The sequence below is a fragment of the Amblyomma mixtum genome, chromosome 8, assembly GCF_055824585.1.
Source record: "Amblyomma mixtum isolate Tamu chromosome 8, ASM5582458v1, whole genome shotgun sequence".
NCBI lineage: Eukaryota > Metazoa > Arthropoda > Arachnida > Ixodida > Ixodidae > Amblyomma > Amblyomma mixtum.
Genome location: NC_143019.1, coordinates 127235923 through 127257841, shown reverse-complemented (window position 1 = coordinate 127257841; position 21919 = coordinate 127235923). Strand labels below are relative to the sequence as shown.

The window sequence follows — 21919 nt, the reverse complement described above, 5'->3', positions numbered from 1 at the left end:
TGACGTCACAACAGAGGTCAAGGTAAAGGTCAATGGTAACTACCGCCGCGCCACGCTGAAGGTACAAACCGCTAGCAGTATTGCTTTCGCAATAAAAAAAAATTGTTTTCATGTATTCCTAAGGGTGCTAAGCCTACTTTCACCCCGAGTCAGAACCGCCTGCTGCGAACTCCGCGCTTTGTTTGTAAACAAGGTGTTGGTCCATAAGCTCTTCCACTGAATTCCTCACAATTAAACTGCAGCATGGTCGCTGTTTTTTTTTTAGTTCACATCAACTTTACGCCAGCCTATCTAGAAGTTAGAAAAAAATAAACAAGCAGCGATTAACAGTAGCTTTGCATGCCTCACATTACATCCTACTGACCGTGACGTCCAAACTGTAGTTCGGGTTTTGAAACCAGAGAAACTTGAAGAAAAAATATTGTTTTGAAATAATTCAACTGGCGGAGGTGAATTCCACGTCACGACTCATGTGCGCCGTTGTCGAGCGCATGCCCTCCAAAGAGAAAAAAAAAACATGCATCCATAAGTTTGGTGTCTCTACTTCTTTGGGTTCTCGTAAAAATGAGCGACGAAATACTTGCGTTTTGCCCCATTGAGAGGGGCGACGACCATGGCGTCACAGGGTAAGTTTTCAGAGTACCGCGTTCCTTTTTCCCGAATCGCAGAACTATGCAGATATACGGCTGCCTCGGCCCAGTGTTGCCACAACAGCGAACACTATGGTCTGCAAGAACTTCCCATAGAGCGGAGGCTTTCAAAGCTTCTGGACCTTCTTCTAGGAACCGCGTGCATGCCCGACGTGTTGCTTCAGGTAGTTGCAAAAATGATTATGTGCAGTTTATACGAAGTTCCCGTACACGTTATCTGCGAAGTTCACTGTGCCGGTACGCAGAGGCTTAATAGATCACTTATGATAATGATTTTGCAACAACGGATACACAGAGATCATGGATGCTATGGCGGTGCTGGAAAAGTCAGTGAGGGCCAGCCATCAAGCTTCCAAATTCTGTGGCGGGGAGAGGAGGATCGCGGTAGATTAAAAGCTAATCCACTCATTCTATACCTCCAGTTTTCAAAATAACGTAATCGGCAGACGCTTCAAGTTAAGTGATATGTCTTCACATTTGGCACTGTTAGCGACAACAACAGTTTAATTTGTTAGAAACCTGAACTGAAAAGTTGTTTTAATTGCAGAGCACTCATGCACAGTGTTCCTTTTTTATTTTGTATTTCACATTACTGTTTGCGCTACCGCAGGTGATCGCCGAACGCAAGCAAGCGCTACGCAACGAACTTGACAGTGGCCTGATCAGCCTCGAAGACGACAGCTCCGAAATGGGGCGCAAGAAAGTCTGGCCCTTCATGGATCTGCTTCTGCTGGAACACTTCAAGAACAACATCACTGAGGAAGGCATCAGGGAAGAAGTCGACACCTTCATGTTCGGGGTACGCTGGCACGGCACAAGCTATGCGCCTAAAGCGCACGGCTGCGCGTCTTTTTTGGCACCTAAGCGTTAGTCCAGCGAAGAATACGTTTGATACTGCCCGTTATGGCTCATGCGATGGATGCATTTCATAATTCAGTAAAACAAGTGCTATAAAGCGCACAGCCGACTTTTACTTCAGTGCGTTCATCGGCCACCTTGACTCCAGCGCTGTATGGACAGACAAATTATCCTTTTCGTTTTATGATGAGTTTTTCTTTCCTGCTTGAGGGCATCGCTTAAGGCGGGAAGTAATTATATCTCTTTACAGCAAGGTCAATCGCTGGAAGGATTGGTGGTTTGTCAAGCCAGCCAAGAAGGTTGACAAGTGCCGATGAAACTATTAAATTAGATTCATAACTGACCGCAGGGGTAAGGCTGATACTTAAGGTGCGCCTTATTCGAAACGACGCCTTTTGTCGCGAACTGCAAGTGCATCTATATGGTCGACAAGAATGGCGTTTGCCAGTTGCCGCACGCGGGCCATGCAACAAACCCGAAGCGCAACATCGGAGCCAAAGTAGTGCGTAATGGTGCAGAATAAAGGCACATTGTGGAGTTGGGAGTAGGCTTTATTACTGCTTGCAGCAACTGGCGTTACGGACCGAAAAGAAGATGGGCAATGATAACTATATTACAGATGAGTATGAAGTTCCCTCACAGGGCTTAAAATTTGAATGAAGTGGATATAATGGTGACACTTTTTTCGTGTTTCTATTGCGGCAAACATATGACTGATATCAGCTTACTCGATCAGGACGCGGGGTTATAAAGCCTAAGCATGGCAGTCGACAACAGGGAAGGAAGAAAGAAAGAAAGAAAGCAGTATGCCGATAACCTCTAGAGGGGTGGGGCCTCAGAGGAAACAGCAGAAAGACTATGGCATGGAAAAGAGTGGGTATGTGGAAAAGCCGGTTGAAGCAAAGGAGATTAGGGTGGGTAATGTGATACTAGTGGGTGACTTCAAGGCATGCAGGTGTGATGACGGATCTAATTGTTAGAGCTGTAGGAGAAAAGCAGGTAGCCAAGACTCATCTTTCTGAGAGCTAGAACTGTCAATCTTCTAAGAGCTGCAGGCTACAAAAAGAATATTAGGTGTCGTTTGGATTATGCAACTGAAGCAAGGTAGAGAAACAACATAATCAAGATGATTTTAACACATGGGCAATGCGGAGTAAGTGTCGCAAAACACAGCGCATTTTTGTCTAGAATACAGTAATATCCACCAAGATGTCGACCAGGCTCAATTGGAATACCTGAGACATTGTGGTACGGAAACAACGGTGGTAACGTGAATACATCTGGAGCAGACGTTCGTAACGAACGATTGAGTGATTGATGGCTTAAAGAAGGGTTCTTAAAAACTTAAAGATTAAGATTCATAATCTGTGTAACGTGAACATTGCTGAAATGTATTTTTAAAACTGGTAAAATAGTACATGGAACCGCTACGCATACATTGCAAGTGTCGAAATTCACCGAATAACGTTTATATGCAATGTATTCATTATCGCACGGAGCCTGCTCACAAAGCTTGATGTCAGCAAACTTTGAGTAGCGAATACTTCCGGCTCAAATTATTTAGCTTCACTGTCAACAAAATCAGTGAAAGAAAAAAAAACGCTGGCGTGAATCGGCGACTTTCAGCTTACGTTTAACAAACTCACGCCTCCCGTTTCATGACAAGTGTTGAATTAAAAATATTGAGACATCTGTTGAACAGAAAATACTTCCTATGGGCATCGCAGATAGTTCACTGTATTCGGTTTGGTCATCCGCAAAACTCGGACTATGTGCATGAGGCTGACTAAAATCGCCACTAAAACACACACACGCACATATGACGACATGCTATACTTTTAATATCGGTACTTTGGCTACCGAATATACAGGTAGTATTTTGTTCATTTCATTTTATAATACACCTTGGATACTAATGGGATAGGTTTAGAACTGTAAGGAAAGAGAATGCCGTGCTTTGCGGAACCCGCACCTGCCCTATTTCGTTTGTCATTACCCCAGAGAAAGATTGCTTTATTGGGGTTTAACGTACCAAAGCAACTCAGGCTACGAGGGACGCCGTAGGGAAGGACTCCGGAAATTTCGACCACCTGGGGTTTTTTAACGTGTACTTGCATCGCACACAACACGGGCGTCTAGAATTTCGCCTCCATCGAAATTCGGCCACCGCGGCCGGGATCGAACCCGCGTCTTTCAGGCCAGTAGCCGAGGTGGATGAGCAAGAAATAATTCAGGTGTAAGTACGGCGAGAGAGCGTTTCTGTCCTGCGTTTTCGTTTTCACAGGTTTTTCCATAGAACATGATTAACCAGCTCGCCCAGCAATCTACGCTTCTCTACTTCGAAAGGAGTGCTCCGTCCGACTTACGGGACGCGAAATCTATTGCGTAGACTATAAAATAAAATTTGTAAACGGGAACCATAATGAACAGCGCGAGTTGTGTGCACTTTTTGTTCCAGGGCCACGACACGACGGGGGTGGGGATCAGCTGGGCGCTGTTCCTCATTGGACACAATCCGAAGAAGCAGCAACTCATACACGAGGAGCTGGACCTAATATTCGGAGAGGACAGAGAGCGCCACGTCACCTCTGAGGACCTGAAGCAGATGAAGTACCTCGAGTGCGCCCTCAAGGTGAGGCACGATGATTACACGTGCTCAGGTGCTATGATTACAAAAAGCAGACCAGAAAGGTATTATGTTTTCAGTTTTCTCACAATTAATTTTGTTCGATTCAGTTGCTTGGTGGTTACGGTGCTCGGCTGCTGATCGGTAAGACGCGGGCTCAAATTCTGCCTCGGCGGCAGCATTTCCCTGCAGGCAAAGTACTACAAGGCCGTGTACTGTGCGATGTCAGCGCACGTTAAAGAACCCTAGGTAGTAGAAATTAACCGAAGATCTCCACTACGGCATCCCTAATGGTACCGCTTTCGGATGTAAAAGGAACTATCCTTCACAAAAAATTCTGGCAAATATTGCTGAAAAGCTTTCTAATGTTTATTCATGCTCAATGTCTGCGGTGCGCGGCTTTATCCTTCTTTTCCCAACGACGGATACCAGCTGATGTATATGTAAGTTTGAGCTATGCGCCACTGGTCTTGTACTGCTCGAGATTTTCGTAGCCGCTTCGCGCGCCTGAAACCGGAAGATATTCGCCAGCTCTTTATTTAGCGCCGCCGAGAGCGGCGGTGACTACCGTACCCTTCGGTGACTGTACCAATCTGCACAGTGCACGTTGCAGAGACCTTCAACCTCGTATTGTGAAGTTTATTCCCACTAAGCTGCATTTGTGTTCACACTACAGCTATTTGAAGGTCATCGCCTTAATGTTCGGTATTGGTGTTGTTGAAGCCTGGCACGTGACTGCCGCCGCCCACGTGATCCTGCGCCATGAAGCAAAAGCGAACAAACCGTCTGGCGAACAGCACCCCTGAGCCCCTCAACTGCGACTTCACGGAGAGCATGCCTTGAAAAGAAGACTACGATTACTGGAGAAACATCCCGGCTCATGAATCGTTGGCACGTCTCAAGCGGCACTGCTCTTCGCGCATAGCCTTGCTTCGCCCTAGGTGCATTCGAACACTATTCACTCGCGATATAGATGGGTCGGCGTGCTGTGTGCACGCCCACGCAGGCAGATAGAGGCAACAGCAGCTAGGCAGGCACAAGTGCAGAGATGCCGCCTGCAGCAGCCTTCTGTACGAGCCTCAGTGAAAGAGGCGCGGCGTCGACGCAAGCAAGAAGATTCCTGAAACCACCTACGCTGATCAAACGCACTACTGTGACGCCTAATTGCAGCAGAATATTTTCCTTCAATTCGGTTTTTGAAATGAATATGAAAGTCACGTTCTAATGCACTGCGCTGAGGGAAAATATAGCGCTTTTCTAACGCGCAGGTTCGAGCAGCGCCCACGCAGGTGCGCAGGCAGTTCAGTACTAATTGGCTTCACTGGTGGCGTGTTGCAACGTTTAAGGCGCCCATTTTAAACTACCGGCACTATTGCACCACATTATGCAGTTACTTTCGCTTCCACGCGTGATTCAAACAAAGTTACTATCAGTACTTCTTTGTTATCTGCATCCTTTGCTGCGCGCAGCATTTACAAAAACTGTTGCAAGATGGAAACCGCCATATCGACCAAAAGTAAATGCCGTTCACCTTTTAATGTTTTCTTCCTCTATTTTCAGGAAAGCCAGCGCATATACCCATCTGCGCCACTCATCAGCAGAACATGCATGGAACCTTTCACCGTGGGTGAGATGAATACTTCTATTTATCAGTTTTTTAATATTTTGCTGCTAGCTACTGCAACCTCTAAATATCTGCGCTCTCTAAATTCATTACATATTGTGCCTTTAGGTATTGGAATTAAATCATTTACCCTGGCGCTGATACGCGCTTAATTACCGACAGGAAAAAACTTTAATGTCCGTCGTGTCCGTACAGAAAATAATTTGACAAAAAGAAATAATCAAGCGAGAAGGTAAGCAATTGCAGGAAATACTGGTGGCAAGTGTGACGAAGAAGACGGTTTTCTGCGACACACCCGAATCCTTTTTAATCTCGTACTGCAAGGAAGAATTTATTTATCCATGAATATAGTTTCACGTTTCAAAGCTACTTCCAGACTCACCCTAAAAGGGAGGGGGGGGGGGGGGGGGGCGGAAACTACTTCCACCAAAAGATGTTTTATCTTTAAAGTGAACAGCAATCTATGAACGCGCGTGTCCAAGCGTTTTGCTCCCATTGAAATGGGGCCGTCGCCGAGGGGGTCGAGCTTCCGCACTTGTTCTCATCAAGCAAGTTTCACAGCTTTTATTCGAGGAGAGCTGTTTGGTTTTAAATATATGAAGCTGGGATCCTGCACTGGTAAAACTACTTATGGGCAGAACCAAGACGGGAAAAAAGTAAAACTTTATAGACCTTGCAGATCTCGTTCTCAAGTTTTAAAAGCTTTTCACTAATGCGTTAGCATTGGAACGTTTCGCGAACAAGAACCCGGCGGCGGCCGTGTGTTGAGGAGCATCCACCGATAGAGCAGAAAAACAGATAATCATACTTGCGGAATTGAGCGGGATTTGAACCGACGGCGATGCGAAAAGACCAGGATCGCTGTCTGCTTCATTAGACGACTGCGCTATCGGCGCACTTATGTTACTGTGAAAGCACTACTTTACGACGTCTAACCGGCTCACCATGTTTGTCTAAAGCTCGAGGGTGACCTTTGCAAATCATCAGTTAACAAATAAAATACTGCCGCGACGAGTAGTCGCAACAGCGGCGGCGCGAGCAAATGCGCTTTGCTGTCCAGTGCATGAGAGCGCTATGCTATCGCCGCAGCCGATCACGCTTCACGTTGCACTGCAACACACTTTCGCGCTTTGCATTACTCATCGTCGTCTTCATCACCTAATACTACGGTCGGACTAATATGGCAGGATGTTCCGGCGACCCAACAAACCAAAACTATGAGCCAACAAGGCTAAATGCATGCTTTCGCACGTCTACCCAGTTTCTCTACGCTCCAACACTGCCACTTTTTTCTTTCTTTTATCGAAAAATTGCTCGCAAAGGGAAAAATCAGAATATATTTCGGGAATCGTGGTGATACGGCATGTCAATTCCTCATACAGCTCTCCCACTAACTGATTATTCCCATGAAGACAGAGAGACCACAAGACGAGGCACAGTTTTCTGCAAGAGGCAAAAATCTAATACTGCACGGTGTCATTTCAATCTCCTTCTTAAGCGTTCATTTTATTACATCCCAGAAGAATATAGAATCACGCATCAAAAGAAACCAAGGCTGCCAACGCAAATGTATAAGGAGAAAAGACTCAGCAAGTCAGCTGCCTTCTGCACAGTCTATTCAGGTCAGCTGTAAAAAAAGAAAGGTAGTAGTAAATTTCACAAGTTCTTTATCTTCCTTCCTTGCACCAGGGGTGCCCCGCGAGAGACGGTTTGTTTAACTGGAAGACTGAAGCTTTTCTTCGCACCAGGGGTGCCCCGTCAGCGACGGTCTTGCGATGAGTTACGATGCAGGGATAAAGGGAGTACTTGAAGATTTATATACAGATATTTACAGCATATACAAGTTAGGCACTGGAGACACATTAAGCAACAAAGATACAAAACGACAAAAGGTGGAACTGGCTAACACTAGGGGAGGCCCCTACTCGGCATAGCCGAAGATGCATAGCACCTGACCTTAGCTCAGAACCCTTTCTCCGGCTCCGGGGCCCGATTTTAAAGCCCTAAAGGCCCAGCCTACATTTGGTAGCTCCCAATCATGCTACACTCTTCATACGACTGGCTCATCGAGAGCATGGCCCGCCCTGTAGCCTCCGTAGGGCCAAACACCCTCTCCATTGCAAAATAAAAATAAAAACAAACACCAACGCACAGTCGTGCCAGCCAGCGCCAGCATGTGCGGGGTAGAACATTCTCTCCCTCCAAAATAAAAGTAAACACAAACACAAAACACATTCGCGCGAGCACGTGACGTCGGTTTCCCCAATGACCCCCCGACCTTGGCGTCGTCTCGGAATTGGGGATTATCGGGTTTAAGCGGGCAGTTACCGCTGTACTGCCACTGCAAGCTTGGACCTGCGTTCCAAGGCGACTTAGCCTTCCCAGGGCTGTTTAGTCGGCGCCTCACCGGCGCGCGCGCATCCGTCCGTCCCGTCGCGGAGGGGGGGGGGGGGTGTCCATTGAAGACGGCAGCGGCGGGGTGCTGAGAAAGAACGACCGGCCCCAATGACCCCACGTGCACTACCGATACCTTACAGTAGTGATAAAATTGAGGATGTCAATAACTTCCTTAAAGAATTGCCACAGAGTTCCCTCAGAGGCCGGCGTGAAAAGGTAGGACAAATGAGCGCAAAGACGCCGATAAAGCACAACATCTAAAAAGGAGAGGCTTGTCAATTTGAAAAATAAAACTCGATACAAGTTGATGCAAAAGACGTGAACAAGGCCTACACCACTGGAGAAAAACAGGTTGTCTGCCCTCGGCATTCCCTTAAGAGCGCCACGCGAAGGTTGCGAATGTCCTCTGCCTTACCCGGACCTTCTTCCTCGCAATAGACGTTATGCGAAATTGCTTGGCGGTCTGGCAACACCGCGCCCAGAACTTCCGGTTTCCATCTTGGCGCGGTCGAGCTCGTCGAGCTGGTGCATCGTTTGCTATGCGTACTTTCTTCTTGCGAGTGGAATTTCAACAGGCAAGCTTCAGCTGCTGCGTTGTTTTCACAGCTAATCTTTGACTAAATGTAGGTGCTTTCAATAAGCGCCAGCTTACTCCTACCGCGTCCTCAGCTTCGCTTGAAGTCTGGCGCTGATGATCGCAATAATCGGCACTCGAAAGTGGGTTGGAAAGTCGAACCGTGACCGTGTGCTGTTGTCGTTTTAATGCTCGCATTAAAGCGCCAGTTCAAGCATCACGCATTATCATGGCTATTTTATTCCCAGATGGACGTGAATTCATCTGGTAGGGTAGCGAGCGGTTATTTTGCGGTGAGTGCGCACGTGTGTTGACAAACTTCTGTGATAGTGCGAACTTTCATTCGCGCCGATGCCAGGAGCTTCGTGCATTGCGGTATAATCACACAAGACCCTCGACCAGCTGCGTAATTCGATTCCTTTACTGTAATGTGCAATGCGCATCTGCGGTTTTCAACGTCACCGTTTCAGAGCCCGGCGTCGGTTGATTTTCGCCGCAATTCGTTGAAACCGCGTCTTTCTTAAGACGCAGTTGAAGCGAGTATTGCGATATTGTCAATCGATATTACCAAGAGGAAAGTGGGCATATATAATTCAAAATCTAAGCAAAGACGCAGTTTTTTTTTCTTTCAGATAAGCACTGAGCTACCGCGGCGGCTTGATTAGAGAAAGAGCGTACAGCTGTAGGTGCCTGCACGGACTCGATACGCTGGCCAAGTTGTGTGTGCAGGGGCGAAATTAGCATGTTCGGTTGCTTCCGAAACTTAATTAGCTTACTCCCAAACTTGGACAAATGGCTTTGTTGCGAAGCAAGCTGTTGAAGCTTGCCACAACGATAATAAAATCTGATGGCCTAAAGCGTTTTCAGAACACTGTTGCACGAACTTTCTAGCTTAGAAATGCGTCCCTCCTTCATAATAAAGTAGCTATATTATTCGCTTCTTTTTTTTTAGATTTTCGTCGCCGCAGATATGGGAGGTATAGGAATACTCAAGAAATAAAGCATTCGCACCTCAGTTTTTATACGTAGGGTGTATTGCTTCATATGCGTATGGTCCAGAGAGTTTGCTCGCCCTTCTAAAACTAATTGAACGCGGGAAAAACTTAACTGAACACGTAGCAAACTAAGCAGTAATCGGCATATGGTTCTTCGAGTGAACTTATTTCGCCACGGCACGAGCGATTGGCCCGCTCAAAAAAATTACCTTCTCTATTACGTTGTTCAAGTATGCGTCTATATATATTCACGCCCGACCGGGGAGTTGATAAATGCACGAAATCGGCTTCTAATTTTGTCAGAGACAACAAAGGCTGTGGTCCTTATCTTAATTTAAACGCAAATCACCTCGAGAGATTTGTCAAAAATCAGCGCAGAAAGCGAAAGCTGCGCACTGATCCGCGTGCTGACACATGATACCTCGCATGGAGTTTTGTGTTACTAAAACGTTGGGACGGAGTAAAAAAATAGAAAAGCAAAAAGCTGGAACGCACCTAGTTCTGGCACGCATCGTAGTGTCTTTTCACAGTGGAGAGGGTAGCGCAACACTGCATCGGCATTTTACTTTTCAAACGAAGCGCAGCCGTTTTAACCGAACGCTGGGCAGCGGTTTCGTTTTCTGTACCGTGCCAACATGGAGGACTTAGTTCTCGGAGCGTCGAGAGATGGCGCTGCGCATTTCGCATATCGTCTATTGGAGGACATAGACAAGCATTGCAAAAATGGAACCAAGAAGATGTGGCAGGCCTGTAACCGAGAAAATAGTGAGAGTTCCCAACCAGTTTCTTAGGCAATATTTGTGAATAGTAGTAAAGTTCAGGTTATTTTTCTTTATTGCACCAGAGGTGCCCCGCCAGGGACGGTTGATTCACTTGAAGACTGAAGGTTATCTTAAAGTTAAAGTGCAGGGATTAAGAGAGTGCATGAAGTTTTTTTTACAGGAATTTACATTGCATACAAGTTTAGGCACTAGAGACATGTTAAGCAGCAAAAAGATGAAACAACAAGAGGTTGAACTGGCTAACACTAGGGGGACGCCCCTACTCACCATAGCTGAAGATGCATAACATCTGACAGTAGCCCAAAACCCATTTCCGGCTCTGGGGCCCAGTTTTAAAGACCTAAATGCCCGGCCCACATTTGGTGGCATCTAATCATGTTACACTCTTAACATGATTGGTTCATCAAGAACATGTCCAGCCCTCCAGCTGCCGTAAGCTAAAGCTCCCACTCCCTCGCAAAATAAAAGCAGAACCAAATTAAAATTGGTTTTTGAGGAAAGGAAATGGCGCAGTATCTGTCTCACACATCTCGGCGGACACCTGAACCGCGCCGTAAGGGAAGGAAGGTAAGGAATGAAAGAAGAAAGAGAGAAAGAGGTGCCGTAGTGGAGGTTTCCGGAATAATTTCGACCACCTGGGGATCTTTAACATGCACTGACATCGCACAGCACACGAGCGCCTCTTGCGTTTCGCCTTCATCGAAACGCGGCCGCGAAACGCGGCCGCCGCGGTCTGGTTCGAACCCGGGCACTACGGCTTGGCAGACGGGCGCCTTACCACTGAGCCACAAACACACAGTCGTGCCAGCACGTGCAATCGGTTTCCCCGACGACCCTCGACCTTGGCGTCGTCTCGGAATTGGGGATTATAGGGCTTAAACGGGCCGTCACCGCAGTGAGCAACTGCAAGCTCGAACCCTCGTTCCCAGGCGACTCAGCTTCCCCAAGGCTGTTTACTAGCCAGCGCCTCACCGACATCCGGTCAGTAGCGTCATTCAAATCTGGCCAAAAAGTCCCCCTCGTCAACAGCACCTGATACCGTTCCGTCCGGCAGTGCTTCAAGGTGCACTGAAGAGGAATCTGAATTCCTCTTTTTCACGCGGGAACTGGATCTACACGTTCTGAGCATTCTTAGAAACTTCAAACTATTGAAATGTGCGGCCGATTTCTTTAATTTAAATCGAATTGACGTTCTGCTCCCGCCTTTATTTTGTATTCCCCGCAGGCGGTGGGAGAAGTCGAAACGCATGAAGTGCCTTTCAGGCAGTGGCGCGGCGGTTTTGCTTTCGCTTTTATTGTGCTCTTTAGGTTTTCGTGAATGAACAGATCTGGTCAGAGACTCCAGAGCTGCAAATTAGGCCCACGGAAATAAAAATACGCGTGGTCTCTTTGGTTTCGCCGATCACTACGTTTCACTCAGCGGATGGCAGAGTGGCAAGCCGCCACGAGACTGGCTGGAAGGTTGGTCGACTCCTCCCACCGTCTGCGGAGAATTAAAAAAAAAAAAAGTGGGAACCGGGACGTTTAGTCGGATTTAAATTAGGGAAATCGGCCGCACAGGGCAAATTTGAAATTTGCTAGATCGCTCGGAATGTGTAGACCGAGTTCCGCCGGTAAAAATACGAATTCAGATTCCCCTTCAGGGCACCTTTAATCTTTAGGAGGTCTGCAGACCTTCCGAATAAGACGTTCTTCGCAAGTTTGTGTCGCATCCGGTGTCCAGGGGTGGTCGGCGTGAGGCAGCTCCGTCAGTGCAACAGCTCTCACCGCTCTTTCCACAGCCGGCGCGAATCGGCCCCAGAGGGCGAGGAACACCCGCACGGCCGCATCGTTCCGAGAAAAAAAACTTCGCTTTGAGCGCTCCTTGCCGCCCCTCCCGCCGGGGGGGGGGGGGGGGGGGGGGGGGGAGGGGGGGTCTAGGGAAGACTGCAGTGGCAGGGTGCTGAGAAAGTATGACCGGTCCTAAAGACCCTGCGCGCACCACCGATCCCTTACAATCCCAGTAGGCCCTACTTTGCGAACCTGGTGCAGATGGACTCAAGGTACAGAATGATGCTACAGTCCCAGCTTACGCCACCAAAATTCATTCGCCTCGCGCCCCAACGGGGCAACCAAATTTCTTTGAATATATCTAATTTAAGAGGTACACCTAGTACTTTTCAGAACCGTTTAGTGAAATGTAAAGTCTGAAGTCCACAAAAGAGAGGGCGACGCCATCTGTTTAGGCTAAAGTTTTAATTTTATGTTTAGCCATAGAGAAAACATACCTACCTAACTACGGGGTTGATAATACCTGCCGGAATTGATACCTACGGGGCTGATAATACTGAGGGAAGTACAAAATAAAGGGCAAACAAGACAGGCGACCACGGACATTCTCCGGGAACAGATGATGTCAGTGGAATATGTTTGAGCCTCGTATACGGCTACTTATAATATTGCCCAATACCCCTAAGTAAACCAACACCAATATTTGCATTCTCCGTGACCGAAAAACAAGAAACGTGACGAGCTTTATCAAATGTCTTCACAACGTCGATCTCAATACGATCTACATGGCCGTCTCATCTAATGCTGTCTCCAATACCGAACGTGTTAAATAGAAATGAATTCGAATAATTTGACCTCTGGCACTGCACACCTGACGCGAATCTATTAAGTTAATGAGAGCTTGCTGTAGACAACCACAAACAACCATAGGAAAAAGCTGGTTACGTGAATTGGAGCGGAAATATGAACAATATCCTTGATGTGTTTTCAACCGATTGATATCTATGCTTTTCAGAATTAATGTGGTGCGCGCGAAATAGAAAGTCGCCGGGAAAAACACATCATAAGATGTTCAAACATGTCCGTTCAAAACAAGCGCAACGCAAACCTAAAAGTTTTAACTGAACTAGCTAGAAGTACTGTACAGACCACGAGATTTCTGACCTGAGAAGTCTAGAAAGAGGTTCAAATAATTTGTTTGTTTAAAAATTTCCTGATATTGTGCATAGCTCTGTTTGATTCTAGTAATCCGAAAGCGTAAAAATTATATTCGAAGCTATATAATGCCCAGATATGACAGATGCGCTATGAGGAGCTGCATAGTGGAGGGCTATTGATTAAATTAGACCAACCGGGGTTCTTGAAAGCACGATGACACCACATAGCACAAAAGTTGTTTTTGCATTACGGTGCCATGCAAATACGGCCTTCGCTACAGGGATTAAACCTGCCATCTTGGATCTCGCCATAGCCATTGAGCCAACGCAGCTGGTTCCTCCAGAGGTGCTTTAGCGATTGAGCGAGCTTCCTTGTCCTTTAAAGGGACCACCACCAACGACAAACGACAACATATCCCTTTTTTCCTTTTACACTGGCCTGGCTATACCTTCTGTTTGCAAACATGACCCCCCAAGTGGCTGTTTTCGTGTTTCCAGGCGGAACAACGCTTCCAAAGGGCTCCATCGTCCAGATAGCCACGTACTTTCTGCACCGGGATCCAGAAGTATTTCCAAAGCCCGAGGAGTTCCACCCTGAGCGCTTCTTCCCGGAGAACGCCAAGGGACGCCACCCGTACGCCTACGTACCTTTCTCGGCCGGACCGAGGAACTGCATCGGTAGGTGGCGCACTCAAGCTCTTGGCTTTCTCATATCGAGGTGCCAATTAACAATTCTGCTCATTGACTAAGGCACCAGCTTAAATGCATGAAGCTCTCAATAAAGGTATCATGCGGTTCACGCGCCTCAACCTCATTTTCTCACAACATCATGCCTGCTGGTGTTATGAGTCCGGAGCTAATAAGTGTTAATCCCAAATGGAACCACCGGTTTCGATTTGCTTAGGGACATCGTAAGCTTCTGCTTCAGGAATGCGATTCAAAACTCATGCCTTGCCCTTCTTAGCCACCGTTTAATAACCAATCCTCGCGCCGTTTAGCCGCAGGTTACTAACCACTGTTGTGGTCCAATGCGGCCGCCACAACTCTAAAGAAGAACAGGACAAGTATTCTTACAGATCGGTGAACAAAAAAATATAAGAAGACTCACTACTTCATACATGCAGCGCTTCAGTTACAATCTCAAAAAGACTGCCAATGTAATCGTTGTAATTGTTGTCTTCTACCATGTAACTTGAACGCAAGATAACTTTGTTGAGCTATAGGCACTGGGATGCGCCATAAATCATCGCGATCCCTTTGAACCCTGTAGAGCAGAGGTTGTGCACTGTGTGCCACTATCCTTGGCAAACGATTAACATAAGGAAAACAGACAGGTGCTTTAATGAAGAACTGATCCAAAGAATGGCGATGCGGAAAGCGTGGCAGGGGTTTAACCTAGGTGGAACGAGTAGAGGTGCGAAAGCATGAGTTTAGTTTCATTCGCTCTCGGTTTTGCTTTGCTGGGTCATAGGCACGTCCGGCTAAGCTATTAGCTCAATAGTACTATTAGATGCTGAAGACGACGATGTGGATGTCGAATTCCAGTCGCTGCAATATATGTTTCATTTATTTAATGACCATTTCACTAAGGTCGCCCTCAAGGTCAAGCTTCAGCTCGATGAGCTCGATGAGATACATGAGCTCGATGAGCCGGTTAGACGTCCTGAAGTAGTGCTTCCGCACTACGTGCCAATTTGGTCCCCATTGTAGGGACTGCAAACGCTATACGAACGCGCCATTGGGAAGCACAAAGATAATGCGACTAGGGAGGTTACTAAAGCAATTGTGATTTCAAAAAATGGGGAAAATTGTGGAAGCACATCCTCAGTACTACAGACAAATAAAGAAGAGCTGACATATCTGGCCGAGCGTGTACGATAACAGTGACCGCATATCGATTACCTAGCCACGCCTTTCCAGTTAACTTGAGCCACGTTTTATTACCTACATTGCTGTGTATATCATGCCAGACTCCTGCATTAAATTTTCGCCTGTGTCAGTGCCGTGTCCTTGTCTGCTTACATTGTTCTGCGTGCCGTTTCGTGCTGTTTATAGCAAGAAAACAAAATTGTCTGGTCGGATTTAACTCCTCCAGCGTCTAATACGCGGCTGGACTTTGATTTCACATCAATGAAAGCGACATTTAGTGCCTGACTTGATCCCAGTATTACGTCAGATTACATGCAGCTAGTGTTTAATTGGTCGCCACAGCCGTGTTCCCTTCTGATGCGCACCCGTGCAAGCCCAAGCAGATCATGCGATTGAGGATTGCATTCCCAGGCTGCGCCGAAAGAGGAGGGAAGCTCAATTCACGGCAATTTGCGCTCATACGGGCGCTTTTAGAGACTCTAAACGCGTTCTTTATTAACCCGCGTGTTTATCAGTTGCACCGTCAACCCTATATACAGCTCACCGAACGACAATGGGATCGGGTGCACAGTCCCTGTCGAGCGATCAGCAAATTCGGCGACCTGCTTGAAACCACATGTTTCACAAGCTGTAACTGCAGAACGCGTCAAGCCAATCTAGACCGGCTTTTGTTGTTTACTGGGACAATGAGCATAGCGTAATCCTATTGTTGTTCTCAGTAAAAATTGATGCCCTGCTTCTTTCCGACTGGGTTCACGAATCTCCAGCAGCAAAAGACGTATTTATTGCGTAGAAATTGGCGGTCGAAACCCTTCCCGATAGTCGAGTCTAACTAGCACCACCTTTACGAAGAAAGACGGATTGCCTCTATTTTAAATTATTAGCGCTGTAGCTTTGACTCCTGGATTCGCACCCAGAAATAGGTGTCGACGGTCGCAATTTACTTTCGAAATCGGCCGGTGTTGGTGACAACTGCATGTTATTTTGTGCTATTTTCTTGCTTAATAATCTTTGATTTATGTATTGAGGGCACTGACGACAAGTTCCATTGGCCCTCAGTGTTTGCTTAAGGAAAGTGGTATTTGCAAGGCAACCTATGAGGTACCGAATAAGGACTCCGGCGCTGAAACGCACCTAAGCACCAACACCTGTTACTGGCACGTTGCCTCGTTACGTAGTGTATTTCGCGTAGCGTCATCCGTTTAAGTCACCTCGATGCACATTTGCTGCGCCCAACATGGACTTGCGTCGGTGTATCTTAGTTTTTACGCAGCACGTAGCAAGAGTGCATGCTAGTGAAGAAGTATGATGTGAAAATAGCAGGGAATAATAAATTGGTTACGAGGGAAGCGATGACACTGTAACTGCCTCACTCTTCAAGCACGCCAGAACTGCACTTTGATAACGGAGATGAATGACAGAGTGAAAGAAAAAGAGAGAAAAAGAGAGGCAGTAGCAAAGGGCTGCGGAGTAATTTCGGCTAACTGAGGGTCTTTAGCATGACGGCCGCGTTTGGCGCAGGGAAATGGGAGTTGAATGAAAAACGCTTTTTTCAGAAAAATTGGTTTGCAGGAAAATAATGCCGCAGCTACTATCTGACATCCGCGTTGACACCTCAATCAAGAAATGAGGAAAGGGATACTGGAAGGAATGAAAGACAGCGTCACTACTAGTATCAATGCAGAATTCACGCTGGAGCACTCACCGAATACGGCAGTCATGGTAAATGATCGTGCGAAATCAAAAGAGACCCCACATGTATGCTTAACGAAGTTGGTTTCTTGCCGTGCGCAAGTCCATGCTACTTACCTTGAGGAAGGGTCATTTTATTCCCAGAAAGGTCTGTACTTCAGTTCTGTTCAGTCTTGTACTCAACAGAAACATGTTCTTTGTTAGCGAAATTGCCGTGTATTGTAATGTATCGTATTGGTTTTTATGGCACATAAGCAACACAGACCATCCTGCGCCAAGCACATGGTGTAATTTCTTTCACAAACTGGGTGTCCCCGGAGACAGTGTTTGTCCGGACAAGGACTCCGAGGTAAAACTAGCTCTTGCGGCGGTTCTTTATTCCATATCAGATATTAGTGTGTAAGCACTAATCCTATGTGTACCAACCCGACAAAAATCGTCCGTTCGCGTAGCACGAGCGTTCCGTGCCGCAACACTGCCCGCTCATCACCGTTTTCTACGAAACAAAAATCCGTGCTTTCGCAACGATTCGAATGTCGTAAACATTCTCCGTTGCTTTACGTACATATTCGAGATCAGTGCCATTGTTACGTTGCATTTTTTTCTTGGGCGTGTTTCAGGTCAGAAGTTCGCGCTGGCCGAGGAGAAGATCGTGGTGGCCAACATCCTCCGTCGCTTTCGTGTCGAGTCCCTTGATCAGCGGGACCAGGTGGCGCTCTCATTGGTATTGGTGTTGCGGCCTGCAACGGGTCTCAGGATCAAGTTCACGCCGCGTTGACGCCACGGCCGAAGGCAGCCTTCGAAAGGCGTATGGAAGTTGCTGTTGGCTAAGTTACTGATTTTCTTTGAGAACGCAAGAACTGACAATCACCAAGCCGATACTAACGGCACCTTCTCCCTTCCTCCTTTGTGTACGCGAAACTCAACAAGATTTATTTTATCATATTCCTCGTAACCATTTCGATAGTAAATATCTTGTAGATGTACTAGCCGCTCTCGAGCCCCTTACTTCTATTCTTAAAACCGATTCTCGTGGGCACGAGGTGGCTTTAAAATTTTTTTTGTTTAGATGACGCATGTGGGGGGTAAAGGAACAGGGGCGGAAGTGCAACGTGCACTCAAGGAGTACAAGGCACAAGCCCTGTCCGATAAAGGCGGCTATTTCATTTGTCTAAAATTTGTGTGAGCGCACAGTTGCCAAAAAACGACGCCCACATGCACGAAACGTCAGGTGTTCAAAGAATCTCGTGCGTTTATCTAGCGATAAGTAGCCGAATAAAAATATCTTCGCTTCGAAAAGAAACGGCGTAGTGTTATGATATCTGTACCTTTACTTCGTTCGGAGAGCACTCCTTTTTTTTTCTATGCGTTAGATAGCACATGACATACGTTAGAGAGATATCGATAGGGAGGTAAAACAGAGAGAAACACTGAGCCTGCCGACCAACACAAAGAAAATAAACATCTTAACCCAGTGCATGAAAACCGAAAAGCGCTCTGTGAAGCCGGACGTGCTGTCGAGTTGCAAAAATGGACTTGTGAAGGAGGCTTCTTCAGCCGCGAAACAGCCATTAACACCATCTCCTCGTTCTCTGCCCAGTTTTGCTTCTGTACATTCACTCTATATCCTGCGTACATATCCGCCTGTTTGCAGAGAATTGACAACCAGCTATCATCATCATTATCATGCAGAAAACTGGTGAAGATGGGGACGCATTGAGTAGCCAAATGCCTTAGCACGAACCCACGTACGGCTGCCACCGTCTTTAAGACTAATAGGTGGTACGACCTTCCTAGGGCCGTATTTTCTAAAGATGCATTTCATTTTCTAATTGTTTTTAATTTTCGCATTTAATTTTCTTATTTCTGCTCCGCCATTTGTCAATCTCAGTCCAACAGTGCGATAATGCCGCGAGACATACTTGTGCAAGTAACGGGCAACATTGGCGTGTTTCTGACTCAACCAACCTGACGTGGACGAGTTTTTGCAGGTATGTTTTTAGGTTGCCTAAGAGGCGAGCGCGGCCACGTTCATTAGAAGCCTTGCCGAAGAGAGCTGCTGCGGCCGAGTCTGGCCGAGGCCAAGGTCATTGCCTTAGTGACGTGGAAAATACCCACAATAGGCGATAGGTTAGGGTTCAGTGAGGAGAGACAAAAGAAGAGGGTAAACTGGTGCCATGGAAATGTGTTTTCTTTGGGTCATAAATCGGAATAATTAATGAGGAAATTAAAAAAATACAATAATAAAATATCAACGGGAGAGAGGATTAGAGAACTGAATATAATAATATTGCTGAAAGATCTTTTTTAAATCCGAAAACTTTGCATACCATTAGCAAGGGAATCTGCCGTCAGCTATTATGTGATTGTAGAGGTATTGGCAAACTTTATGCAATGCAAAACCTCTGGCTCTAGCACCGGTGGAGATAAGCAGGAACAGCAAATTGAGTCCTAGCCTTGTATTGGGAATTTCAAGAAGCATTCTTCTCTGATGTGCAATCCTCTGGCAAGAGAGTAGGAAATGCTCCAATGTTTCTATTTCTCCGCAAGCCGCCCAAAAGTCTTTGGGACTGAACGCACATCTGCATAAGTAAACATTTAAGCGGGGTATACTGCACCGCATTAGAGGCATCGCTACCGCACACTGCCGGGATATGGACGCACGAACTTTCCATGGGTACATGAGATGTTGTTAGCGAACGGTAGACAACAAGTGATCGTTGCACGTGTGGTTATATACTGAAAACACTGAAAACGAGACATTCCGAAAAGGATATGGTTACGGAGGCTACAGACGACATGTGCATTGAGAGCTAATTTTGCCAAGAAGTCTGCTACATCGTTCTGAAAAATACCTCAGTGGCCTAGAATCCAAACGAAGCTCAACTTTTCTACTCATCCAGGAATAAAATACTTTAGTGAGCGGCTGAAAAGTGCGTCCCGTGTGGACTCCAGCACCAACAAAACAGAGAGACAATCTGAGGACCATCGCCAGAAAAAAATTGAAGGGAATTTTCAAAGCAGCCAGCCCAACAGCCATAAAATCCGCCAGACATATGGGTGTGTAATCCAAGACTCGAACCGAAAAGCTCCAAGAGGGAGACCCTGAAAAAATACCAACCGCTGCCTTCTGACCAGCCTAGGACGCATCAGTAGCAATCCAAGTGGGGTGTGGGAAGTTACCAAAGTGATAAGAGAGGAGACCATTTTGTGCCCTGGCAGGCAGATGCTTCGCATTAGGTGGGAAAACCTAATCAAAAGAAATATCCACATCGGACGTTGGGTAACCCTACTATACGTACAAAACTGGGATCCGCACCAATGTTCGTAAAAGGTTTTGAGTGAAACCAACCTGAGGGAGGCGGAACCTTGGCCAATGATGTGTGAGGAGGAGAGCCGGGTGAAAGACAAAAATATGTGTAGCCTACACCAGGAGCATACTCGAATGCCCGCAAGAAATCCCTGACAGTTAAAAGGTGGGAACGGGAGTTAAGGTCAGGAATACGAGCACCTGCAGGTACACATTCCGGTGAAAACTGAATAAGGGAGACCCACGCAGAGGCGCATTGCGCGCCTTTTTAACGGGAGCAACGGACGAAGCTTGTATGCAGGGGAGCCAGAGAAGAGTATGCACCAAATTCTAAAATGGATTTGACATGGGCTTTGTAAAGAAGTACGAGCGTTTCGCTGCTTATGCCAAATTCCCTATTACTTATTCATAGCAGCCTACCTAGTGCATGCTTACCTTTCTCAACATTAGTCTTGAAGTACAACCGCCAGTTCATACTGCCATCATAAATAACGCCTAGATACTTCAAAGATTCCACCTGTGGTATGTTGTCCGAGCGGTGTAAAGAGATATAAAAAGTGGGAATTCCGGAATGCCGTATCCTCCCCGGCCAGCGAGGAGCGCCGTGGAGACGGGGGAAAGCAGTTGCTTTCCCCCCTCCTCACGTGTGGGCAACCAGATGGTCCGCTTGAGAGCGTTGCGCTGCTCTCTTCCTTAAACTGGTCGCAAGCGCGCACCGCCAGGCCCCGCCGAAGCGGTCGCTGATAGGCCGAAAGAGACTACGGGCAAGTACGCCGAGATCGGCGGGGACCAGCTGCGGCTGAAAGCAGAAAAGAGCGAGCCGCGACAGCGAGAGGACGACTTCCTTTTTCCCTCTTTGTTGTCGTCATTTTGCCCTCTAAGCCGTACAACCAAGCGAGACGGAAAGGGTCGAAGATCAAGCATCCAGCGATTTTGGGAGAACCCAATAAACGTTTGGCTCCGGGCAAATCGTCCTGTTCTGTGTCGTGTCCTCATTCGCATTTCCACTGCGCCGCCGTGAGAACGGCCGCGCGAACTGGGAGCTCGCAGTTCACGGCCTCAAAGGAGGCTCAATGGCCTAGTAAGAACACCTACAAAAGGATTGTTAGATTGAAAAACTAACACGTTGCTTTTCTACACATTTAATACCAAATTAATGTTATCAAGCCAAACCTCGAGTGCACTGACGTAAACCTGGAGAGAACAATATATGACATGAATGTGTGTTGCAGAGGCAAAGAAGGCTCAAACAAACTGTAACGTCAGGGTGTACGGGTATATCACACATCAGCATATTGGAAAGAAGTGGCTAAAGTACACAACCTTGTAGCCCTCTACCTCTAGTCTCGGCAGAGGTGTCTGAAGTGAAGCAGCCAGCAGTGCAAAAGAACTGCCGTCCTGTTAAAAACTCACGCATCTACGCATAAATGTAGTACGGCGGATGTAGTAATGAAAAATTGGTGAGAAAGATCGAATGTTCAACACGGTCGTATGCTTTAGCCATGTGAAGCGTCACGAAAGCTTATACTGTGTTGTAGCGCACAGCAAGGCAGATTCCGCTCTCTTAATTGACATGGGCAGACCATATTGAGCATCCGCGGTGAAAGCCAATCTG

The 21919-nt window shown here is 46.9% G+C and overlaps 1 protein-coding gene across 1 annotated transcript in view; it reads left to right on the top strand.

Annotated features, from left to right (window-relative positions):
- Positions 1-18297, top strand: part of LOC149334264 (cytochrome P450 4c3-like) — a 61520-nt gene extending 43223 nt beyond the window's left edge. Inside the window, exons 9-13 of the mRNA XM_089555098.1 lie at positions 1261-1449; positions 3967-4140; positions 5695-5761; positions 13932-14111; positions 17615-18297. Of these exons, the coding sequence (XP_089411224.1) occupies positions 1261-1449; positions 3967-4140; positions 5695-5761; positions 13932-14111; positions 17615-17772 (768 nt within the window). The 3' untranslated portion in view covers positions 17773-18297. The remainder of the gene's footprint in view (positions 1-1260; positions 1450-3966; positions 4141-5694; positions 5762-13931; positions 14112-17614) is intronic.
- The last annotated feature ends 3622 nt before the right edge of the window (positions 18298-21919 follow it).